At 37.0% G+C, this 27,312-nt stretch overlaps 1 protein-coding gene across 3 annotated transcripts in view; it reads right to left on the reverse strand.

The window, feature by feature from the left end:
- Nucleotides 1-27,312, reverse strand: part of LOC141548834 (zinc finger protein 621-like) — a 48,109-nt gene that overhangs the window by 13,674 nt on the left and 7,123 nt on the right. For 2 of the 3 annotated variants that reach the window (XM_074278067.1, XM_074278066.1), the window contains exons 5-8: nt 18,027-18,118; nt 17,432-17,558; nt 15,428-15,529; nt 12,691-14,258 (exon numbers count right to left, since the gene is read on the reverse strand). In XM_074278067.1, coding sequence (XP_074134168.1) covers nt 12,985-14,258; nt 15,428-15,529; nt 17,432-17,558; nt 18,027-18,059 — 1,536 coding nt within the window. In that variant the 5' untranslated portion in view covers nt 18,060-18,118 and the 3' untranslated portion in view covers nt 12,691-12,984. Of the gene's footprint in view, nt 1-12,690; nt 14,259-15,427; nt 15,530-17,431; nt 17,559-18,026; nt 18,119-27,312 lie in introns of those variants that run through there. The other variant, XM_074278068.1, reaches the window with a different exon arrangement.

Consider the following 27,312-nt stretch of genomic DNA (forward strand, 5'->3'; position numbering starts at 1 on the left):
CTGAGACCAAGGAAGGTTGCGTAGCTTGCTTTAGATCATACTCTTTAGTGATTACAGATTCAAGGCTTTTCCCACTGTACCACTCTAGGGTTCACAATCTCTACATCTCCAGTTTCCAAGGAACTGTAACCAAGGTTACCAGACTGAGGCGACTGTTTTGAAATGGAGAGAAGAAACTCTGAAGGGATCACCGGATCATAGATTTAGAGCTGGAAAAACCCTCTGTAGGTCATAGTCTAATCCTCTTATTTTAGAGAGGGGGAAACTGAGGCTTACAGAGGGCAAGGGCTCACCCAGGTCACATAAATAATTTATGTTCACAGTTGATGCCCTTCATCTTTTTTATAAAGAAAAGCATCTCTCCTTGAAGAAAATGATATCTTTGGATGCCTCTGGTCTGACTTACCAGCCTGGGAACCAGCATGAGAGGCATCTCTCTTCATTCCCTAGTATCTTTCCTAATAACCATGAGATCTTTGCAAGAGTGTTGAGTCAACCTGTTCTAATCCCAGCCAGAATCAATTCTCAAAACTTCAAGGAAAAGGAGCTGTGTCACAAAATGCTAGAATCTTAAAAGGGAACCCTGGAAGTCCAGTCCCAGTATCTTCCTAAATGAAGAAATCCCACCTGTAGCATTCCAGATAGCCCAGCTCCTCCAAATCCCACCACAGCTCTCAAGAAACAATTATCCTAGTTAATCTAAAGGCACTAGGGTCAAAAAAGGCTCTGGGCCTCATCCTAAGGGAACTGGGGACAGCTTCACATGACTAACTATTTATTTCAGCCTCCCTTCCAATGATGCTACAAAGATAAGCTGGGGAGAAATCACTTATGCTGAAAGAAATATGAACTGGAATCCATTTATGAAACTAGCTGTGGATAAGAGGATCAGGAAGAACATTCCTGAGGCTCCTGTGAAGATGCCAAAATGCCCATTACTCAGGGATGGAGGTTAAGAGTCTCAAATAGAAGACCTAGGGAGGGGAAGGAGGAGCGGGGAACCACAAATAACTCCTGACTGCCTGAAATTTCCCATTTAGTCACTATGCTTGTAATCCCACAAAGCTATAAATTCCCCGAGAGGATTAAGGGAGAAAAGGATTTTCACTCACACTGTGAATTCCTTTAGTCATATTATGCCATTAACACACATCACAATGAGAGAATGGGTATGGGGGGGGGGGAGAGAAGTATTTTGGTGTCTGGAGAAAACCTTTGAGGTGGCAGCCTGAGTAGTGCCATTATGGGGGCCTTTGGGCACTAGACCAGGACTCTTAGAAAGGAGGATAAAAGAGACAGCAGAAGGCTGGGGAAAGGGGGCAAAATGGAAGCATATGGTGGTAATATTTACCAATACCAGCTTTTTGTAGCTACCTGAGACCAGTTGACGAGCATTTATTAAATACCCACTGTGTGTCAGGCACTGTTAAGCACTGGGGATACAAAGAAAGGCAAAAGACAGCCCCTGCTCTCAAGAGGCTCATGATCTAAAGGGGGAGACAACTTGCAAATAACTGTGAGATGGAAATCCCTTGGTCCTTTATTCCCATTGGGCCCAAGTTATCTGTTCTCAGGACAAATTATAATCCCATTCAGCCACATAAGTGCAAAGTTTAAGGCAGGGGTTCTCAAACTACTGCTGGAGGGCCAGATGTCGCCTGCTGAGAACAGTTATGCGGCCGGCCGGGTCATGGCCAATGGTCTGAGGGGCAGAGACAGACTGTGAGGTTTTGTTTTTACTATAGTCCGGCCCTCCAACAATCTGAGGGGCAGTGAACTGGCCCCTATTTAAAAAGTTTGAGGACCACTGGCTTAGGGGAACGTGGGCTGAAGGAGTTTAAGTTAGAGGGAAAAAACACCATAGTGGAAAGACTATTTCACACATACACACACACACACACACACTCACTCTGAGGTCTGGATCCTAACATCACAGGAAGTCAATTTGTGGTTGACCACCAGAAATAAATAGCTAGTCATAAATGTCTGGATCTCAGCAGCTTGGGATGTAGAAAAATACAAGCTAGTCTCACAATAGATACTCTGGCGGGTTCATTTTCACTGACTATCACCCAATGCAAATTATGTGTATGTAAAGTATATATTTACAACATATGTAAATTCTATATATTTTCAGAGATAGAGCTCTCATGGGTAGGCTGAGCTAATATAAGAAAAATTACAATTCTATCTAAATTATCCAATGCCATATGAATCAAACTGCCAAAAAATTATTTTATAGAGCTAGAAAATATAATAACAAAATTCATCTGGAAGACTAAAACTCAAGAATATCAAGGGAATTAATGAAAAGAAAATGCAAAGGAAGGTGGCCTAGCCATACCAGATCTAAAACCATATTATAAAACAACAATCATTAAAACTAATAAATAGAATAGTGGCTCAGGGGAATGGGTTAGGCACACAAGTCACAGTAGTAAATGACTATAATAATCTACTGTTTGATAAACCCAAAGACTCCAGCTCCTGGGATGAGAATTCACCATTTGACATAAACTGCCGGGAAAACTGGAAAACAGTATGGCAGAAACTGGGCATAGAATATCTCATACTGTATATTAAGATAAGCTCAATATGGGTATATGATTTAGATGTAAAGGTTGATACCATAAGCAAATTAGGAGAGTAAGAAATACTTTACCTGTTAGATTTCTGGAGAAGGGAAGGATTTATGACCAAACAAGATTTAGAGAACATTATGAAATGCAAAATGAATAATTTTGATTACATTAAAATTTAAAAGGGTTTATAGAAACAAAAGCCATGTAATCAAGAAAAGAGAAAGATAGGAAATAATTTTTATAGCCAATGTTTCTAATAAGGCCTCATTTCTCAACTATATAATGAACTGAGTCAAATTTATAAGAATACAAGTCATTTCTCAGCTTGATGAGGTTAGTGGCAGTCAGAGAGTTGTTAAAATCCCCTTATGGTCGGCACACAGGTTCTCCATGAAAGAATTCATGAAATCCAAATTATTAATTGGCAAAAATGAAAGTTTATTGTTGGACAGGAAACCAGTTTTGTTAAGAGACTGACTTCTACAGTAGCAAAGCCCTGTTATGAAAATGGAGTCCAGCACTGAGAAGAGAATGCCTTCTCAGTGGGCAGGGTCAGAGCAAGCTGGTTTAGATCTTCTACAAGGAGTGAGTTTAGAAACTGCCCTTTAAAAGGAGTCTTGAGGCTGAGGAAGCCAAGATTCCCAAGCCTGGATGCTTATCCGTATCCAGCCCAGATCTTCTTTTTTTTTTCTTGATTACACTTATTTTATTTTATTTTATTTTTATTATATATATATATATATATATATATATATATATATATATATATATATATATATATATATATAATATTATCCCTTGTATTCATTTTTTCAAATTACCCCCCCTCCCTCTTTTCCCTCCCCCCCGACGACAGGCAATACCATACCAGCCCAGATCTTCTATTGGAATTAACAACATTTCAAAGGGGTGCTTTTTGACCAGGATTTCAAATTGAATCAAAGGGTCTAACATCCCTGAAAGATAACTTATCTGGGGAGAGACTCCAAAAGGGATCACAGATCAAAAGTTTCCCTCCTCCTTCAAGCTGATTAATGAATGGTCAAAGGATACGAACAGGCAATTTTCAGATGAAATTAAAGCTATTTATACTCTTATTATAAAATGCTATAAATCATAATTGATCAGATCAAAACAATTCTGAGGTACCACCTCACACATATCAGGTTGGTTAATATGACAGAAAAAGAAAATGAAAAATTTTGAAGATGCAATAAAATTGGAACACTAATGCATTGTTAATATAGCACTGAACTGAACCAAATGTTCTGGAGAGCAATTTGGAACTATGCCCAAAAGGCTATAAAATTATGCATACCCTTTCATCCAGCAGTATCACTACTAGGTCTGTATCCCAAAGAAATAATAAAAAGGGAAAAAGATACACATGCACAAAAATATTTATAGCAGTTTTTTTTGTGGTGGCAAATTTAGAAATTGAGGGGATGCCCATCAATTGGGGAATGGCTGAACAAGTTGTGGTATATGAATGTAATGGAATAATATCATTACGGTATAAGAAATAATAAGCAGGCAGATTTCAGATAAAACATGGAAAGACTTGCATGAATTAATGTTGAGTGAAGTGAGCAGAACTAGGATATAGTAATAGCAACATATAATGATGAACTTTTCTCAGCAATACAATGATCAAAGACAATTCCAAAAGATTCATGATAGAAACTGCTATCCACATTCAGAGGAAGAACTATGGAGTTTGAATGCAGAGCAAAGAATACTATTTTCACTTTTTTTGCCTTTCATTTTTTTCCTTTCTCCTACTTTTCCCCTTTTATTCTAATTCTTCTTTCACAACATAACTTATGTGGAAATGCATTAACCAAAATTGTACATATATATATATATATATATATATATATATATATATATATATATATATATATATATATATATATATATATATATATCCATTATCAGATTGCTTACTGTCTTAGGGAGGATGATGGGAGAGAGGGAGGGAGAAAAAATTGGAATTCAAAATCTTACAAAAAATGAATATTAAAAGCTATCTTTACATGCATTTGGAAAAATAAAATACTGTTAAGTGGTGTGAAAACACAACTTTTTATTGAATAATTTCTAGACACAAGGCACTGTGCTAGCTAAGGGAGGGAAAATACAAAGATCAATAGGAGACCTTCCAGGAACTGATACTTTACAGTAGGAGGAAAATTAAATAAACATTTAGAATTCAAAGCAAACTATATAATGGAGTCTGAAGAGAAAGAGATCCCACTTTGGGGGGTGACTAAGGGAAATCTTAACAGAGGAAGTCACATTTGATCAGGGTTTTGAAGAACAGGAGGAATAGGAGAAGCATCAGAAGATGTAGTGGCAACTGAGTTGAGTTTAGTGTGAGAATACTTGGGTGGGATCACACTTTCAATACTGATTATCTGTGTGACCCTGAGCAAGTCAGAAAGTATTTACCCTCTTCTCTCTTGCTCAACTCACATCTACTAGATACTTTCTGCCACCATCTCTGTCATTACACTTGTTTCACAGAGAGTTGGCCCTTCTTATCAAGACCAATTGTTTGTTCTACTTATACAAATGATCCCATTCCTTTCTATCTTGGCTACCAGATTGCCTCCTTTATTATTTCTTGTTTTTCATTCTTGTCTGACTTCGTGACCCTATTTGGGGTTTTCTTGGCAGAAATACTAGAATAGTTTGTTTCCTTATCCAGCTCATTTGATATATGAGGAAACTGAGGTAAAGAGTTAAGCAATTTTCCCAGGGTCACACAGCTAATAAGCATCTGAGGCTGTATTTGAATTCAAGAAGAGGAGTCTCCTTGACTCCAGGCCTGGCACTCTATCCACTTTAGTGCCAGCTAGCTGCCCCCTATCATTCTTACTCTCCCACTTACCTTCAATCTTTCCCTGTCTGTTGGCTGTTTCACTGCTGTCTACAAGCATGTATCTCCTCTATCCACAAAAATCCTTCATTTGATATGACAATTCCAGATAGCTATCCTTCCATCTCTCTTCTTCCTTTTGTTTTAAACTCCTTCAGAAAGTTGACTGTAATGGATGTCTTCATTTGATTTCCTCTCACTCTCTTGTTAACTCTACAGTATAGTTGCCAGCTTCATTATTCAACCAAAACTTCTCTCTAAAGTTACCAATGATCTCCTAATGTCCTTTTTTCAATTTTTATCCTATCATTATATCCTAAGTTCTATTACTATTACATCTTGCCAGTCACCCAGGCTTACAACCTTGTTGTCATCTCCAACTTCTCATTTTCACCCCACTATGTCCAATAAAGACAAGGCCTGTGCATTCTACTATTTCAGCATAACCTAATATATATATCCTTCTCTCCTCTGACACTGCCATCACCTGGTATAGGCCCTTACCAACTCATACCTGAACTATTGCAATAGCCACTGCTGGATCTGCCTACCACAAATCTCTCCCTATTCTGGTTCATCCTTCTGTACAGGAATATGTAGGAATATCAAATGGATATTCCTAAAACACAGGTCTGATCATGTCCTTCTTCACCCTCTCTAACCTCCTAGTCAACAAATTCTACTAAGTCTAGATCATCTTCACCATTAAATATAAATCTTCTATTTGTCATTCAAAATTCTTCACAACCTGGCCTTCTATCTTTCCAATTTTCTTGTACTGTACACACTCCTCAGGCCTCTTTCTCTCTACCCCCCCCCCATTAGAATATCCAGTGACGATGGACTTCTTGCCATTCCCCAAACAAAGTTCTGGGTATTTTTATTGGCTGTTTCTTATACCTAGAATGTTTCTACTTCTCAGCTCCATCTTTCTTCAAGTTCCAGCTAAAATCCCACCTATGTCAGAGTCTTTCTGATCCCCATCCACATTATACTGCCTTATTTCCTTTTTATCCTATATATAGCTTGTTTGTACACATTTTTTTTGCTCCCCAATTAGATTGTAAGCTTCTTGAGGGCAGGGATTGTTTTTTGCCTCTTTTTGTACTAACAGCACTTAGCATAATGCCTGGGACACAGCAGGTGCTTAGTAAATCTTACTGATTGACTTTAGCGATGTCTTTGTACAATGGCCTCATTTTATGAATAAGTATGTGAGATCAAGAGAAGTTAAGTGCATTGGCCAGTTTCATACATGTAAAAGAAGGCAGGATTTAAACCTTGGTCAGGTCCTCCAATTCTGACCTAATTCTCTATCTACCAAGTGATCCTGCCCATTACTACCATTACTACTTGGTCACCTCTCACAGTTGGAATTACCTTGTCTGTAAAATGCGAAAGTGAGATTTGATCTGCCTGGTTCAAAATGTTCTTCTCAGGAAAACAGGATGTCCCAAAAATTTCAGTGTAGCAATAAAACTTTTGGGACACCCTGTATACTTGTGAACTATTATTATTATCATTCCAAAAGGCATTGATGGAAGGGGAAGGAATAGTATAAATCAAAGTATATTGGGAAAACACTAAGAAGGGCAATTTGGCATAGTATATAGCAACAGCATATGCAGAGAGAAGTAGTTGAAGATAAACTTGGAAAAGAATTAACAGATTTAGAATTGGAAGGGATATGAATATCACATAGGATCCCAAACTGTGAGCTGAAAGAAACTTTAGAAGTCTAGTCCAACTTACTCATTTTACAGATAAGGAAATTAAAGCCCAGAGAAATGAAATGATTTGTCCAAGGTCACATAGAATCAGGATTTGGACTCAGATCCTCAGACTCAAAATATAATCTTCTTCCCTCCATATTACATTGCCTCCCAAAGTTTCCATTAGATGGGCTCATCCCCTTCTTTCACTCTTGAGGAAACTAAGGCTCAGAGTGACTTTCCAAAAGATACCAACAAGTATCCCCAACAAGTATCTGAGTTGGGATTTTTTTCATTTTTTTAATAATAGTTTTTTTTTTATTTTCAAAATACATGCAAAGACAGTTTTCAATAATTCATTCTCGCAAAACCTTGTGTTCCAAATTTTTCTCCCTCCCTCCCTCCCCTCCAACCCTTTCCGTAAGACAGCAAGTAATCCAATTGAGCCGGGATTTGAATGTAGAGCCCCTGCTTATTTACAAATTCAGAATCTTTCCAATTACAACCTTATATCTTCAAGATGGAAGCAAAAGTATGGAGGGCCTCCAGTACAAACATGGCGAGCTATTAAAGGTTTGTTTGGGGGATTGGAAAAGGGCAATATAGTGAGAGATATAATACAGGGCAAAAAGCAAATAGAAGGAGAAAATAAGACTTTTTTGCCCAAAAAATATACAAGTGTCCTTCTGACAGAGGGCCAAAAAGGTACTCTTAGCAAATACAAAAGGCACAGATTTTACATATTCTCAGATTGAGACCAAATAAAATGAGAAATAAAAACCAGACAGAATTCAAAGGGAGCCTAGCAGACGGACACTCCAATACTCACTTGAAGAATTGCTAGTTAAAAAGGAAACCTGAACAAGCAAAAAGTAAACAGCTCTCTGAAAGGACCAGGAGTGCTTGAACTATTACTATAGGTGAGAAATAAAATCAAAGTACAGCCAAGTCAGACTCTACCCACAAAACCTCAAAAGAGAAGAAAAGAACAGGAAAACAAGCCGCAATAAATAACAGAGATGAGTTGCAAAAAGAAAGTGGTAAACTAAACCAAATATTGATCCTTTGAAAAAATTAGCAAAATTACCAGTCTATTAGTACAATTACTAAAGAGAGGAGGGAGGAAAAAACCAAATTAGTGAAATCATGAACAAAAAAGGAAAGTTTTCACAATATAAGAAAATAAAGTTGATATAATAAATATAAAGGGGATTTTGGGGGCAGGTTATAGCAACTTTACTATACAGAGAAGATTTTGAGGACCAAGGACAAAATAATTAAAATTTATCAATTGTCAAGATACTAAAGAAACAGAATAGGAATAAATGAATAATAGAAGAAATAAATTCTCTGGCAAATTCTCTTAAACTTTTTTTATTTCTTTTTTGTTGAGGCAATTGGGGTTAAGTGACTTGCCCAGGGTCACACAGATAGACAGTCTTAAGTGTCTGAGGACTCAGGTCCTACCGACTTCAGGGCTGGTACTCTATCCACTGCACCACCTAGCTGCCCCTAAACTTTTTAGGAACAGAAATGTTTTCAATGGTCTCAAAGGGTTTTTTCCCCCTTAACTTACTATAATATATGGATAAAATGTGGAAATATGTCTAATATGATTGTCCATGTATAACCTATATCAGACGGCTTGCCATCTTGGGGAGGGAGAAAAAATGGAAATCAAAATCTTATGAAAATAAATGTTAAAAAGTAAAAAAATAAAGAGTATATAGTTAAAACAGATACTAACAAGGTATTTGAAAGAGTACTGGAGTCATTCTTCAAAATGGAAAGGAGAGAAGGATATGCTCTATCATCTTTCATCTAATTGTTAGTTAAGGAAATTAATTAATAATAGGTCCTTAAAATGCTTATTAGTTGAAAAGAATATAGGAGTGTATAAACTTGAAAGAAATCAACCCCCCAATTTACTACTGATCTCATATATGTTCAACAACATGGTAGGCTATATAAATCTACAAAACCATCTGTGCTCATAAAAAGGGATTCCATGCAGAATATCAAAAATATACAAATCATTTGGGTATTAGCTTAACTTAGAATTGAGAAGTGTGTTCTTTTAAAAAAGTTAACAGGAACATCAATAAATGAAAAGAACATCCTTTGCGCCTGATAAAGCTTAAAATATTACTGATGTTAATATATAAAGTTAATAGAATACTGATTAATTATCCTGAAGATGCTTATGGAAACTGACAAATTGATGGTAACATGTAACTAGAAAAATTAGCAGAGAAAAATACCAAATAAAAACTTAATAAAAAGAATTAACAGAGGTACTCATCCTACCAGATTTGAAAACATATTACCAATGGATAGCAAAACCATATGATTACTAAGTTTAAGACAGAAAAAAGTATTAATATCCTAGAAGAGATTCAAGAAAAAGAATCAAATTGTTATTCTATGATTTGATGAACAGGATAACAGAAATGGAGAATAATTAACTTGAATCCATAATCCACAATGCAAAAAAATCCAGATGGTTCAGAGAATTTAAATGTTTAAATCTATTAAAACAAAAGAATAACATTTCCCCCAGCTACAGAGGGAAGATTTACTTCTAAATATTAAAGCATTAAAGGCTATCAGAAACAAGATAGATGTCCACATATATAAAATTAAAATTCTGCACAACTAAATTTACTAAAATAAATATCAAAAATCAATAGAATAGAGAAAATATTTGGAAAAATAACAGATAGAATTTTATCAAATGAGATAATGTATGGGAAGGTGCTTTATAAAACACAAATTGCCATATACATATAAATTCTGATAAGAGATTTTGGATCTAAAACACATTGAAAATTGACACAAATATATGTAGTCAACACCAAGATTCCATTCAATCCATTATATAAATAAAACATTTACATCAGAGGAAAGATATAATAAATCACTGAATTAAAGCACTTCTGAAATAAAATGAAAGGATCCTTCGACAACAGTGCAGGCTGGCCCATTTGTTTTAGAGATCCTAGAGAAAGAAAGGGATTTGGCCAGGTTACACAATGTAGAACTCACCTCTCCTGACTTCTAATACATCAAAACAACAGCTTCACAATCAAACACAAAAATGCACATCAAAACAACTTTAAAGTGCCACTCATAAACTTCTGAAACTAGCCAGTGAATGAATAAAATGACAAAAGGCTAATGAAGCAAAAATTGGGGTGCTGTCTTGATTCTGTGGAGAAAAGCACAAAGAAAAAAGAATCTACACCCCAATTTGCAAAACTGACAGCAAGATAATCAGTCAACAACAAAGCATATTCAAGCAAATGCTAGCATATTAAGGCAATGATTATTTTTCAAAGACACCTGAGGATCATATTAACACATACAAGTATATATATAATACCATTAAGTGAAAAAAGCACATAAAACAGTACCTGTAAAGTGATCACGTGATCTAAATTTGTAACAGAAATAAGCTCAGAGGATTAGGAGGGACCTTCAAGGTCATCTAGTCCTACTTTTTTGGTAAATGAGGAATCTGCTGCTTCCAAAGTAGAAATGACTTGTCCAAGATTACACAAGTAGTTAGTAGCAGTCATTATTCAAATTTAGATCCTTTATTTCAGAAGGGAATCTGGATGGATCCATATAGGGCTTAAAGCTATTTTTGTTTTACAAGGATGCTTAGGTTCATAATATTTTGTAGTGCAATGAAATAAAATTATCTTTTGAGTTTCTCAAGAGTCCATTGCTTTGCAATTTATACTTATGAAGCGAGCAGAACAGAAAGCAAAGCTGGACATTTCTAGGCAATACACTGTTCCTAGTACAGTTGTCCATAAATCACCATATTTTAGGCCACCACTCTGAAGAAAAAGACAGTAGGCTGATTCGTTAATTTCTGAAATCTGGGTCACCAAGATAGGAAATAATAGCTTAGGCCAGAAGGTTGCTTCCCTTGGATTGGGAGATCCCTAGGTTAAGATACAGAATCAGACATTTAAAGCTAAAAGGTACCATGATGGCCAGAGTCCAATTCTTTCCCTATCCCCATGCCATCATTTTTCTAATGAGGAAACTGAGGCTCAGAGAGACTGTAAATGTTTTGTCCACAATCATAAAACTAATAAATGTCTGAGCTGGGATTTGAATCCAAGTCCTCTCGACTCTATGTCCAGTTCTCTTATTTGTTGGTAAAAGTATCTAACTCGTGGCCATCAAAACCAGATTGAAATGTAACTCAAAATGTTTAAAGAAATAAATAAAAATACAATACAATATAAGTTAGTTTATGGTTTTCTAAGTCAGTACACAGCCTGCAGGATTATTTCTACTTAAGTTTGACACCACTGTACTATGGCATGTAGATTCAGAAATGTCTTGATTCATTCAGAAGTGACTGGATCTAGTCAGCTGATTCAAGCTAACTAAATTGGTATAGGTAAAATTTATAATCCATGACACATTTATTAAATTACAATCATAAATAAAATTGACAAGAGGTACATTTTTCCCCTAGGAGGAAAATCTGCACAAAGAAACCGATTTAAGATCACTGGCTCCTTGGACCACCATCCTTCTGTTTGCATTTTTTGCTACTATTTTTCAACTCAATATTCTTATAATGGATTACTTAGGATTTCCAAGTGTCCAGACTTTTCATTTATGATTATTTTAGATTGACCATATGTTGATAACATGGGGAAATATCTCAATTTCATTAGTAAATGCTATCCAATTACCCTGTTCAACAGCTTAAACTACTACTGAGAAGTTTTCCTATAGAAAACTAATCTTCATTCTGTGTGAATCATTCTTGGACTCAGAGAGGATGGATGGCCTTTTCCCAATACAGGGGCCCAGGTTTCTTCTTGAACTATTGATACATCCAATGTCTACACCATGTGTGGGTCTCTTGAGAGATGACATTCTTATTTAAAAGCCACTGCCAAGTCAGGTTTTTAAGCAATACAGTGACATGAAATCTTCTCTGAAGATTAATCTGAAAGCCTGAGAACAAATGAATTATAGGAAAGAAACACTGGAAAGAGATTGCCAGAGGGGAAGTAATCAAGAGCCTGGCCTACAATGGTGGGACTAAAAGAGATGAACTGAACAAACATTGAAGAATATTTACTACCACATTGTCAATGGGATGTTCTTTTCTATACTCAGGTAACAGAAAATGTGTCATGTGCTTTCCAAAAGTTTTAAAATATTTGATGGAGATTGGCTCAATTGTAGCTGTAGTGGAGAAAGTGCTTCATAAACTTGTAAAGTGCTATGTGAATGTGAATTATTGTCATTACACTTTTGGGTAGGCAGAACATGACAATGATACAAAGATTTTTCATACACAATTTTTCTGCTTTGTTTTCTAATATAATTGAGGCCTACATTCTGACTGAAGGGTTTTTCACATTCATTACATTCACAAAGTTTCACTCCACTATGAATTTTTTGATGACATATATATATATATATATATATATATATATATATATATATATATATATATATATATATATATATATATATATATACACACACACACACACACACACACACACACACACACACACATACACTGACATATATACATGTATCAGTATATACAATGACATAAAGACTGCAGTTATAATAATAGCCAAAATTCATTGAGTTTTTCTGTCACTTGAATTCTCCAATATCGACTAAGCCCTGATGTTTTCCAAAAGGCTTTTCTCTATTAGTTAGATCAACAGGGATTTGCTTTAGTATTAACTGTCTAATGGTTAAAATCCAAGTATTGTCTGAAAGTTTTCCCAAACTCATTACTTTCACTGGATTTCTAACTATGAGTTTTTTGATGTCTGTAAAGGGCTGAACTCTTCCTAAAGGCTTTCCCACACTCATCACATCCATGGAGTGATGCTCCACTATGAATTCTCCGATGTCGATTAAGACCTGAACTCCTCCTGAAGGTTTTCCCACATTCATTACATTCATAAGGTTTTGCTCCACTATGAATTCTCCTATGTTTAATAAGATCTGAAGGTCCCCTGAAGGTTTTTCCACATTCAAAACATTCATAAGGTTTCTCTCCAGTATGAATTCTCTGATGCTCCAGAAGGCTTGAGCTTTGCCTGAAAGGTTTCCCACATTCCTTACATTCATAGGGCTTTTCTCCTGTGTGAATTCGTCGATGTTTGGTAAGCTCTGAACTCCTTCTGAATGCCTTCCCACACTGAATACATTCAAATGGTTTTACTCCACTATGAATTCTCTGATGTTCAAGAAGGCTGGATTGGCCCCGAAAGGCTTTACCACATTCATCACACTTATAGGGTTTTTCTCCAGTATGAATTCTTTGATGCTTAATAAGATCTGAATGTTCCCTGAAGCCTTTTCTACAGTCATTACATTCAAAAGGCTTCTCACCACTGTGAATTCTCTGATGCCGAATAAGGTGTGTGCTAACCTTGAAGGCTCTCCCACATTCGTTACATTCATAGGGCTTCTCTCCACTGTGAACTTTCTGGTGTTGACTAAGGCCTGTACTCCTCTTAAAGGACTTTCCACATTCGTTACATCTATAGGGCTTTATTATGCTATGAATTCGTCTATGTCTACTAAGACCTGAGCTCCTCCTGAAAGCTTTCCCACATTCCCTACATTTATAGGGTTTTACTCCACTGTGAATTCTCTCATGTTCAATAAGTTCTGAGTGTCCCTTGAAGGCTTTCCCACATGCCTCACATTCATGGGGTTTCTCTCCACTATGGATTCGCTCATGCTGAATAAGTTCTATGTTAAGTCTGAAGGCTTTCCCACAGTCTTTACACTCATAGGCATTCTCTACCCTTTGCTCCTGTCTCTGGTTTTGTTTTGGAAAGTCTGAATTATTTGAGAGGCTGCCACGTGAATCGTACAGATGGGCCCTATCTCCTACAGGGTTTTCCTGCTGCCACTCTAACCTGCCCTCAAAGTCACAGTGTCCTCCAACTAGAGAGTCCTGGTGCATCCCCTCTGGGGATCCTGCGGATAACATTCCCTGGATTTTCACTTCTTCACCAACTTCCTGCTGTGGAATAGATGCCTCTTTCTCAGTCACAGAGCTCTTAGCTGAAATGATAAATAGAAAATACCCAGATCAATAGAGTGTGAGAATCATTACATAAATGAATGCCTACTGGAGGCAGATATCTTGGAAAGGGCTTCAGTACAACCCTTAAGGTAGCAGATGAGAACTGGATGAGGAAAGAAAATAAATAGAGACATAAGAGGAACAGCTGGCACGAATGACAAAGTAAGTAGAGAAAAGAGGTGGGCCCGTCAAAGAAGGTGGGCAATATCACAATAGTAGAAGATGAGAGAATGAGGAATAACAGAGGGAGCAGTGAAAAAGAGTGGGCAGGCCAAGAGCTGTGGTCAAGAAGAGAGACCAAGAAAAGTGACAATGACTGTTAGTAGAAGCACAAAGAAGTGGAGCATTGTGACGAAATGAGCTCCAAGAGTACCAGCACTGCTTCTTGATCCAGGATTACTGGATCTCCTCTACAGGATGTCAAAAAGCAGAGATGGACAAAGCAATAGCTCTGCCCATGTATTGCAACATTTGTTTATCTCTTCCAGAACCCTTCTCCCACTTCAGTAAAAGAAATCTAACATAAGCAAGACCACCAGCCAGATGAAGACAAATAACCTTTATTATAATAGATAGGATAACTTCAAGGATTTTTAAAAAAATTTACAACTAGAAATATGAGCTTTACTACAAAATAATTTAGCACTGCCTTGCTTCTATTTGCATCCCCAACTCTTAGTACAGTGCCTAATATATTGGAAACTCATTTGATCCATCTATTTATCTAGTTACTGTAGGTTCTTTCCCAATGCATAAATGACTTTTTACCAAAAACATTTTCCCTTAAGAGATAATATTTAGCCCAAGTTTCTTTTTTAAGACCTATCTGTAAGCTCAGACATTTATATTTGAGCCCAGACAAACTCCATCTATCCTAGCACCAGTGGTATATTCCCCAAACACTCCAAAATGAGAGGGGGGAAGAGAAAGATAGTCCTTTTTTTCTGATGGCATGACAGGTATGGGATAGCAACCACTGGGGTCTAAAGGAAGAGTTGACCAGAAGAAATGGAAAGGAAGGCACTCTTAGGCATAATGACACCTTTCACTTGGACAGACCAAAGTAGCATTAAGAAGACCACATCTACATAAATTAAATAACTGTCCCCACCTCATTGAACAATTAGGCTGCTGTTTATTCACTCACCACCATGGCTCTCTTGAACCTCAGTTCTGGGAAGATCTGGCAAGCATGGCACTTCCCCTCGCTCCAGCTGGAAGATCAGGTCAGGTTTGGAAACAGGAAATCCTGCTCGTGGGAAAGGAAGCCATATGTGGCCATTTGGTCTTAGGACTGACCCAGAGATACCCCAGAGCTCAGTCCCAACCAGACTGTGTTTAAGGATTTTACAGAGAAACGACTAGGAAGGTTCAAATGAAGAACACCTACGCAGAGTAAGGTTTACCATAAGAATTTTCTCTACTAGAACCTAAAGTTAGCTGGGCTAAGAATAACCATAATACCCGAGATCTCATAGATTTAAAAAGTTCAGGGATCTACCACACAGGTCAGCACTTGGTCAGCAACTTAAAAGACTTACATGGGCCACTGAAAAGTTAAGTAACTGGCCCAGCATCACAGAGCCCCCCATTAGGTGTCAGAGGAAGAACTTAAAGCCACGGCTTCCTAACTCCAAAGCCATGTCCTATCCACTATACCACACTACTTTTTCACAGTCCCACAAAGTTAATTGAATAAAAAAAATGATAAGTGTTTCAAAGACTTCACAGTAGGAAAAGCAAAGTACTTTAGATCAAGAGATCCAGGTTCCCCTTAGTTGTGGGAGCTCAAATAACTTACCCTTTTGGAGGCTCCATATCTCTATGAAATGAGGTTTAGATGAGATAATATCTACAGGCCTTTCCAGCACAATGATTTGAAATTCCTTTCTGTTCTAAGTCTGAATGCAAGCAATTCAGAGACATCTGGACCAGCACCAGCATCAGCACCACCACCACACACTCACAAGCAGAAAAAGATCAAGGATTCCAAGGAAATCAACAATAACAATGATTAAGGAGAAGGAATAGTCTGTCCTTCATGTGAGGACACTAAAAAGATTAAATTTTTCTCGGTCTGAAAAGAGCAAAGCAGATAGGGGATGCTATCAAAGGGAAAAAGGGGGATCCTTCCACCTTAAATCTGAAAGAGAGGAGCAGATTTTAAGCAAAAGGAAGTCCTATTTTACACACAGAAGAGTATAGGAGAAATTAAATTTTGGGTTTTAAAAAACTTTAACCGTGTTGGATATAAAGTAGTCCTTACTTTCTTTGGTGCATCCCCATATGACCAAACTCTTTGACCACTCAAGGGGTAAACATAATTAGAGAAACCTGATAATGATAGTGCTACCCACTTCTCAATGGGCAGTGGACTCAGGGTAGAACATGATACCTATTGGACAATGCCAGTTTGGGGATCGGTTTCATTTCACTCAGCTGATTTGTCATAAGGTCTTCAATTTTCTTTTTCTTTTTTCCAGTGGGGAGAAAAGAATGCTCAATAAGTGAACATTTTTTTTTCTGAAAACTAACAAGAAAGGGAACAGAATCCCATTCGAGCATTATAGGAAGTACAGAATGAAGCCATGCACTTGCATTCATATCTCCTATGGGCTCTAATCTTCAGTCATGTCCCCTCTGTGCCAACTCCCTTTTATCTCCTAAAAATTTACCAAGTCACTTCTCATATAGAAATTGTCACATCATGGGGTCATTTCAAATTTATCTTCCCTTGAATTGTCTATGAGTTTCCTGTATATTTGGGTGTGGTGACCAAACTATTCAGTATCTCACATACTCAACAGATGTGAGTGGGGACAAAGACAAGATAATGCTAAAGTCCCTCTGAGACAAAAGTAAAACAAACTTTCCATTTAGCCTTCAAAATTATTTAGATCTAAAATAATAGGTTATAATGAATGTTTTTAGCTAAGGAGATTTAGGACTATCCCTTACCTTCATTGGGCCATATCATGGAGGAAAACTGCTACACTTTTGTACATTGGTCCCTGGTGCTTCTAATTGCCCAAGATAGAATTGTGGGTTATTGTATGACTCTTCCCAGATATTTATGCACACAACTGTTAACAAAAAAGGAAACTTAAGAAGAGATTATGCCTCCAGTTCTGAGGCTGGAGGGGGTCCTTACCAAGCGAAACGACATTCTCATAATTCTCCAACATCACGTCCCTGTAGAGCCTCCTCTGAGCAGGGCTCAGCTGTCCCCATTCCTCTTTTGTGAGATACACGACCACATCCTCAAATGTCACCAACTCCTAAAAGAAAAGGTTCCTGCTGCCCCCATGGATAATTACACCAGCCTAAGACAGGACTAGGGGCAAAGTGAGGAGCCCCAGAAAGGAAAGGGTAAGGTGGCGAAGGGTTTGGAGTGTGTATGTGTGTGCATACCTGGGGAGGAGATTTTGAGGGAGGGAGAGAATGAGGGTAGAAATATGGGGACTAATAAGCCTAAGTTACATGTTATAGTACAAAGAACACCTGACTGGAAGCCATGAACCTTAGCTTCCAGTCTGGGATCTCTTGTAAACTTGCCAAATTCAGTTTTTAATTCACGAAGTGACAGTACCCATAGCTACATCCTCTACTGAGAGAGAGGGAATGAGGGCTCAGGTCACTGGATTCAGCACCACCAGAAGAGATGCTGAGTGAAGGAACCATGAGCAAGCTTCAGGTAACAGTAATATTCTCCCATCTTGAGAAAGGAAGAGAGAAGCACATCTCACCTGGGACCTGGCTGTCAGAAGAAGAGCTGCCATCAGTTCCGCTTCTGTGTTCCCCTTTTAGGAAAGTGTTAGACTCTGGGGAACAGGCAAAGCTAAGAAAAGTGAATAAAGCCATGAGTGAGACCTATCCCTACCCTCTGGTTCTCCCACCAGTAAGATATAGAATCCTCTTGGGCTGTCTAATGGAAATACTTTAAACCACTGTTCAAAAGCCTTGTTGAATTTTAGCTAGTTATTTATAGATGGATCTGAGACACAAGGCAACATAGGTTAACGCAATGAAAGTCCCTTAAACAACTGAAGAAGTGGGCCGGAAAACAAAAGAAAGACCAGAGGAATGGAGAGGGGGGGGGGGAAGAGGAGAGGGAGGGGAGGAAAGGGGTTAAAGAAGAAAAGAGGCGAGGAAACAAGCAAAAAAGAGAAAGATCCTTTCAAAGACTGTATTATTAGTAATGATAAGAGAGAAACCAGAAACAAATGAGAAAAGGAAAAAATGGCTGAAACAAGTAGTTCTGAAAGGCCCAAAATATTGAGAGGCCAGATGTTCAAATCACAGCTAAGAAATTAAATAAGAAAAATCTTAAAAGCAACAAAGAATAAACCTGAATTCATATCAACCAAATCAACCAATAAATAAGTAGTGATTAAGGGCCTATTTTGTGCCAGAAAATGTGCAAGTTACCAGAATTCAAAGAAAAAATGTAATGACTCTGTTCCCAAGAAGCTTACATTGTCTCAAGGGAAACAATATGAATTTTTATAAGTAGATTCAAAATATATATTAAGTAGAGTGGGGAGAAGGGAACAGGAAAGGCTTCATGGAGAAAGGGGCTCAAAGGAAGTTTGAGGTTAGAGGAAAGGGAAATGTATTCCTGGCATGGAGAAAAAAGATAGGATACAGCAAATAGGCTGGTTTGCTTAGAATACAGATTGCATGAAGGGATAGAATTTGTAATGAGTCTGGAGTGAAATTGTGAAGAGCTTTAAATGTTGAATGGTGGAATTCATATTGATCCTAGAAATAAGAGGGAACCATTGGAGCTTCTTGAATAAGGGAGTGACATGGTCAGATGTGTGTTTTAGTATTATCATCCTGGCACATCTAGGAAAGACTGATAAAAAAGGCAAGAACCAGGTGCAGGGAGACCAATTAGAAGGCCACTGCAGTAGTCCATGTGAGAGGTCCCTAACTACAGTGGTGTCTGTAGAAGTACAGAGAATGGTATGGATGGAAGAGATGTTATGAATGTAGAATCTACAGGAAGTGACAACTGATAAGAAATGAGATGAGGAAGAATGAGGTCTAGACAAAAATAGGAAAGTTCTATAGAGAAATAGGTTTGGAGGAAAAGATCATAAGTTCTCCCAGGAGAATAAATTATAGCACAACAACAGTATAAAGAAAAACAATTTTGAAAGATGTGAGGATTCCAATTAATGTGATGACAAACCATGATTGCAAAGGATTAAGAATGAAGTATGTTATCCCACTTCTAACAGAGAAGTGATGGTTTCAGAGTGCAAAATAAGATATACACTTCCAGTCATGGCTTCTATAGGAATCTGCTTTGTTTGATGAGGGCTTTGTTTTTCTTTCTTTCTTTCTTTTTTTTTTTTTTTCCCAAGGTGAGGATAAAAATTGAGGAACAAAAAGAAAAGAAAAGAAAAAGAAAGGGTCACTGAAATATCTTTTTAAAAAACTGTACCGAAGAAAATAGAAGGAAAGCTAGAAAGAAGGAGAAATGTGCAGAATAGCTTAAAAGCCACAGGTTGGCTTTATTATTCACGTCAAAAGAAAAGTGGGTTCTCTGTACTTTTAAGGAAGCCTTTCCTTCTTGTCCTACTATGCCCATTTTATTTGATGTTTCTGGAGTTCAGAATAAAAAGAAATACTCTTTTAAATATTTAAATAAAATCTCATCTTCTGCAGGAGGCCTTTTCCAGTTCTCCACTTGCTAACACCTTCTCCTTTAAGATCACCCTAACTTCTTACATGTACCTATTTACATGCTGTCTCCCTCATTAGTCAGTCAATAAATATTTAGTAAGAGCTTACTGTATTGCAGGCACTGTGCTGAGCACTGGGAACACAAAAAGAAGCAAAAGACAGCCTATGCCAACAAGAACCTGATAATCTAATGGAGGAGACAAGAAGTAAATATGTACAAATCAACTATATACAGGAAAAGGGCAGGGAATTTTTTTGCCTTTTTCTTATATATTTCCAGCATTTATTAGCAAGTGCCTAGCACAGAATAAGCACAAACTTTTCATGATGAAACTGGGGAGGGAAGAAGGGAGGAGGGGAGAAGAGGAAAAAAGAGGAAGACATAAAAAAAGAAAGTAAAGAAGGAAGGGGAGAGGGAGGAAAGGGAAGAAGGGAAGGAGAGAAGAAAGAAGGAAGGAAGGACGGAGGGAAGGAAGGAAGGAAAGAAGGAGAGAGGGAGAAAGGAAGAAAGGCGGGAAGTTCAGACTTGTTTAAGACATTGTTTCAGATGCCTATAGGACATTTAGCAACTGGTGATGCAAACAAAACTGGAGCTCAGGAGGGAGCAGATGGCGATTACTGCAAAGTAGTTTATGAAAGCAGAAGACAAGAGGAAGAAAGCAGGGAAAAAATGTCTTTAACCTAGGCAATTAGCAATTAAAAAAAACCCTACAGCAACAGAAAATTCCTGAAACCTAGAAAATCCGCCAAGGAAGTTTCCTCCAATTCACAGAAATACCAAACATGTGAGAAAGCCCCAAGAAAAATCATCACAAATGTTCTGTAAAATGAGCAGGTATGTGAAGAAATGATAAATGAAAGCACATCCCAAATGAAGCACTATCCAAACAAAAAAAAGGCAAAAATTTTTAAGGAAAAGGAAAAGATCTTTAAAAACACACATCTTGTATAACCAAAATATTACCAGACCTCCCAACAATCACACAGGCAAATTGATCAGTCTCATGGTTCAATTAAATCTTAAAAACAGGCTCAATAAAGAGAGAGAAAGATTTATTTTATATCTTACAATGTATCCCTTTATCATGTTCAGTTTCCTAAGGGTGGGAAAGAACACGTTCCACTGCATGCACACACACACACCTAGCCACTAATCTGTAACTTGATAGATGAATCTTCTAAAGGTGCTTGAGGATCACAAACAGGACTCAATCCCTAGAAGTTTGTGACTGCTCTCCATCCAACAATATATCAACACAAAACAGTGGCATTTGTAATGAACATGGAAAAGGGAAGGGAAAATGGAAGCTATGAGTAGACTAAATACTATAGCAGCTGTTTGCATATTCTGCTAAGAGGAAGAAGAAAAAGAGTCAAATCTGAAGAGATAATGTTAATTTGTCCACTATTAAAGTCCTGTTCTGATATTGCACAATGGCTTAGAGGCCATTCTGGTATTCTGGAGGCTATACCAGCAGAGGCCAAGCTCTGGCAAGACAAATTGGACAAACTCTAATAAGAAGCCCATTTCACTGAAGCCATCAAATATGTCTCTGCTATTTCCTCAGTGACCAACCAGTCTAAGACAAATTCAGACCATCAAAAGGCTGTTCATGAGGTAAAGGATGGACAGACCCATGGAGCCAGCTTTTGTACCCTTAAATTATTATGGTATAGTTTATTTACAAATGAAATGTGTTTTGTTGATAGTGTGCAGAAAGAGGCTAGAGAATAATAAGATGCTATATAGATTGTATAATAAAAACATTGTTCATAATTCAATTTAATAATGATGTATTAAGAGCCTACTGTGTGCAAGGATAGAAGCAGCATGGTATAAGTAGACCGAGAGTCAATCTGAATCAAGATCTGGGTGAAGTCAGCCTCTGATACTCAGGCAGATCACATAAGCTCTGAGGATCTTTAGCCAATTTTCTAAAAGTTGAAGTTATAGATGAGTGGCTAATATATGTAGTGGAGGGACTTTTCACAATGGGAGCTCTCACACACATATGTGAAATCACAGATCTTAGCCCCCTTCCCCCCAAAATATGCTGCAGTGAGTATAACCAAGACAAAAATAAAAGTCTCTGCCTTTACAGAGTGAACAGTATAATAGTGAGACACAATATTGACAAAGAAGCAAATTTAAAGTAAGTATAGGCAAGAGAGAGTCTTCTAACAACTAAAGAGCTCAGGAAAGGCACAGAACACAGAAGCTAAGGCCTAAACAAGGCGATGGAGGCAAGAGATGTTAGGGAGGTAGACTCAAAGGCAACTCTTAGCAAAGAATTAAATGGAGAGAAGGAAGAGTTAAGGGTGATTCTGAGCTTATTGACCTGGATGATCGGGAGGATGCTGGCAGCCTCAAAAGAAATCGTTAAAAATAAAAAGATTTGGTATGGAAAGAGAAGAGATAAGGAAGTAAAAGAGAACATAAGTTTGTTTCCTTAATTGGAAAAGAACTTAATATACAATGAAATGTAAAATGTCTGGAAAGTGGATTTTAAAAACTTAATATATATGGGAAACTGACTTCATAAAAAAGATTCAAATGGATTAATATTGATCAATCAACAAATATTTGTTGAGGACGGTCTACTATGCTCAAAGCACTAGGCTCTAGTGGCTTACAGCATACTTCAGCAAACAAAGCTTAACCTCACCAAAAATTAAAGACCAATGTCAAAGTTCAATGACAACTGAAGGTAAAGGACAAGTCACAAAGTACCTCATGATTAATTGCCCAATGACTGAGACAATGAGTATTAAGAGCCTATTATAAGTAGCAGAGGAAGATTCACAAACTCCCATCCATTGAAGAATGAATGGGAGTTAGCTAGGCAGGCCAAGAGTGAAGACAAAGGCATGCAAGAAGGAGCAACAATCCAAGAGGGAATTTCTCAATGCTAATAAAAAAGAAGAAGAAAGAAGAAGAAAGGAGAAGAAAGAAGGAGAAAGAAGGAGAAAGAAGAAGAAGAAGAAGAAGAAGAAGAAGAAGAAGAAGAAGAAGAAGAAGAAGAAGAAGAAGAAGAAGAAGAAGAAGAAGAAGAAGAAGAAGAAGAAGAAAAACAGGTCAACAGTATATAACAGATGACTCATTTCATATATCACATAACAAAGCCTATGAAATTATTTTAATTTGCATGATTAAACTACTGAAATGATTTAGAGATGTATGCATGCAAGGATACTAAATTGCCAAATAAATGATCAATTATCCCTTTCCAAACAGTAATGTATTGGCCCTTCTACAGAAACCAGGGAGCCTGGCCAGAATTTGTAAGGCTGCCTCTCATTTTAGATCTTCTTGGCACCCATGTGAATACCAGTTCTCTACCAACTCCATGAGGAGCTTTCCAACTCATAAAACAGGCCACCCTCCTTTAAGCCTTTGATGTTTCAGGTCCAACAAAGACAAAAAACAGATATACACACTTCATATCAGAATTATTTTAAAGCAAAAAATGTCATGACATCAAGAATGTGCAAGTTAACAATAAATGGAATCCTTTTTATAGTCTGCTGCCAATTCTGGAGAGAATATACATTAAAACTGGTGTTAAAAATAATAGGTAAGATGTTATTTGTCATCTTACCTGTTATTTTTAAAGCCAGCTTTAATATATGGATATCTTACTATGGACAAGTCTAGCACATTGCATATATCAAAAACAGTAGGAGAGGTCACCTGGGATAGTAAATCGTGTTAGAGTTGGGATTGGGAAGTAGCTGTTGTTCAGTCATTTCACTCATATCCAACTCTACATGACCCTATTTGGGTTTTTCTTGGCAAGGGTACTGGAGTGATTTGCCAGTTTCCTTTCCAGCTTTTTACTGAGGAAAAAACTGAGGCAAACAAAGCAAAATGACTTGCCCAGGGTAATACAGTGAATAGTATCTGAGGCTGGATTTGGGTCCCCTGACTCCAGGGCCAGCATTCTAGCCACCAGCCACCAATTTAGGTCCAAACACTATCTCTAGTACTTAGTAGCTGTATGATACCTCTCTGAGCCTCAGTTTCTTTATTTGTAAAGGGGGAAAATAATAGCACTTATCTCCCAGAGATGTTCATGGGCTGAAAAGATTGTCTATAGCACTTCACTGACTTGAAAATGCTTTACATTTTTTGCTTTTTTAAAAAATTAAACTAAGTAGTAATTAGGCTAGCAAGATGACCCACTAAGAGAAGGGGCAGGCAAATTTATCTCTCCACACTGAGACACTTTGCCTGACATAGGTCATGGATCAGGAGGCAATACATAAATGTATAAGAAAAGACAGTTTTAATTAGCATTTTTGTGGACTCATAGTATGGTATCATTAATAATGGAAAAACTGAGAAGCCCAGCATAGCTAATACATGCAGAAAGTGAGAAAGTCACTCCTGGAATAACTGCTTACATTGAAACGAAATACAGGAGACAGTAAAAGCAATAAATGAATGATATACTAAAGGTGAAGCCACCAATTAAGGGAGGCAGCCAAAGGAGAACTAAGGAAAGAAGCAATTTGTACACTATTAAAATTTTTTAAAAAGAAAAAGAGTATATATCATTTAGCCCAAGAAATGGAAATTGGAAAATAAATAACTACTTATTGAATTTAAAGAATAACCCCCCCCCCAACTCATTCCACTTCTATCAGACTCAACGGAAGACTATAAGGATTAGAGCAGAAATCAATCAGTTTAAACCAAGAAAAAAATAGCCAAAGAATGAAATCTAAGGGCAGTTAGATGGCGCAGTGGATAGAGTACTAACTCTGAAGTCAGGAGGACCTGAGTTCAAATTTGACCTCAGCCACTTAACACTTCCTGTGTGACCCTGGGCAAGTCACTTAACCCCAACTGCCTTTAAAAAAAAAAAAAAAAAAAAAAGAGAGATTGAAATCTAAGCACAGGACACTTGAGAGAAAAAAATGAAACAAGTAGATGGGCCTTAGGGCAGACTCTAAAAAAATGAAAACAGGGAAAAGGGAAAAGTAATAGTATCTAAAGAGACAAGATGCTGCCAGGAAGCAAATTTTATTTTACTTTTTAATAGTATTTTATTTTTTTCAAATATATGTATAGATAGTTTTCAACATTCATCTTTATAAAACTAAGCAATTAAAAAAAATAAAAAGTTTTATTCAGATGTTTCGACAGTCTTGGTGAAGTTTTCACCTTTTTACTGCACTAAGTCTTTTGGAATACACTCACAAAGTCTGTGTATATGTATGTGTGCGTGTGTGTGTGTGTGTGTGTGTGTGTGTGTGTGTGTGTGTGTGTGTGTACAGAGGAGAAAGAGGAAAAGACAGAGACACACAGAGACAGAGATAGAGATACAAAGAGACAGACAGTGATAGAGAGACAGAGAGATAGTATGAAAGAGAGAGAAGAGTCAAACCTTAACAGGTCCTGCATAAAAGAATTCAATGTCCCAACTACAGAAATTGAAACATAAAGGACAAAGAAAAGAATCCGGTTCCCCAGGAAATGGTGTCAGAATCATGCCAGTATTGTATATCCTTTTATAATAACCTAATGCAAAGGTACCAAAAGCTTTGAAATGCTAAAGTCAGATCCTAAACATAAAGAAAATGCTTTTCTATTTAGAACTAAAAAGGACCTTAGAGTTAATTGACCCCACACCCTCAATTCTATAGATGAGGGAACAAAAATTAAATGACTTGCCCAATGCCACATAGATGGTAAGTGGCGGAGCTTAGACTTGCACCCAGATCCTCTGATTCCAAATCCGACATTTTATTCTCTATATATTGCCACAAAGAAATATGGGAGCTAAAAATCTTTTTACAAGCAAAACAATAACCATTAATTACATATATAAGATAAATATGTAATATTAGCAATATGGTAAAAATGATACAGAAAACAATACAAAGTTTCCTTTAAAATCTTAGAAACGTATAAAATATAACATACAGGATAACTCTTGTATGTTATTAAAATAATTCTAGAAAAATCAGAGGTACTATTGTACCCCAAAGAAATCGTGTAATTATGAGCTCATTTTAAGGCAATTATTAAAATGCTAAAGTTTATTGGTTTATACACACTGAGCAGTACAGAAGGAACAAATAACTATACTGAATGATGTCTATTTTGATGTAAATGAATGTAAGCCAATATATAATTTTCAGATGGGCAAAATAAATGATTACATGAAAGAACTGTCTTTTGGCATTTCCAATAAAAACCCCACCAGATTTCTCTATAAAATTGAACAAATGAATAAAATGTTTTATTAGGCAAAAAAAAAAAAAAAGATCAAAACGAACAGAAAATTATTCATGGAAACAAAAGAAAATGATCAATTGATTCCCAAATTTCAAGTCATCATTCTAGAGACCAAGGGACACACAGAAATGCAGTACGCCAGTAACCAGTGATGAAAATAAAAAACGATCATCTCAAGAAAACAAAAACTAATCCATTAAGTAAATTGGTTTGACAAAGCTAAACAGCTGTTCCAAGGATACAGGAAAGTTTCAAATTTCTAGATGTGCCAAATCATTCAGGTATCTGAACAGCAAATCATATGAGACGTTGACCTTTAAAAAATTCACCATTCTGAATGATAGTCTTTGTAAAATGATAACACTGTCTGCTTTCTTAAATGAAGCACACTAAGTATAACTCTTTTCTAGAGGACCCCGTTTCTGTCTGTACTGGGCTGACATACCATGATATCACCAGGCCTAATAAGTTGTGTAAGGTGTAAGGTTGACTGCCTCTTCATTAAATGGCCCCAATATTTGTATTTTTTTTCCTCACTGGCACTAACACTGGCACTTTTACTCAGTGTGGTTGCCTCTAACAGTCCCCATATCCACTGTGACCTACTGAGGGCTGGAAAAATAGCCAATCAACTTATACTTATCTGAAGTATATGTAAATCAAGACTATGAGACTCAATAGCTTCTCAGTGAGTCACTGAGGGATCATCCTAGGAGAAGAAAAGAAAATGCAGGGATTCTATGACAACTATTTGGCTGCCTGGAAGCCTTTTTTTGTTTGTTTGTTTGTTTTTTAACTTATCTGTTAGTTTTCAACTCTATTACAAAAACATGAAGGTGACAGACAGCTGAGTTTCAAGGAAGCAAAGTGTTACTGTAACATTAACCCATATACTGTACAAACAATAGGCACTAAATCAAAATGGGAATGAGATCTCCAGATGATCAAGACAATACAAGCTCAAAACAAAAAGTAAGAGCAAGGATGACAACTTCAGCTTCGTTATTTAAAGGTCACAAGGAGCTGAAAAAATTGAAACATGCAACAAATTAAGCAAGTTTATAGCAATTTTGAGAATATGCCATTAAAAAAAA

This window comes from Sminthopsis crassicaudata, chromosome X (genome assembly GCF_048593235.1).
Source record: "Sminthopsis crassicaudata isolate SCR6 chromosome X, ASM4859323v1, whole genome shotgun sequence".
In the NCBI taxonomy this organism is placed as follows: domain Eukaryota; kingdom Metazoa; phylum Chordata; class Mammalia; order Dasyuromorphia; family Dasyuridae; genus Sminthopsis; species Sminthopsis crassicaudata.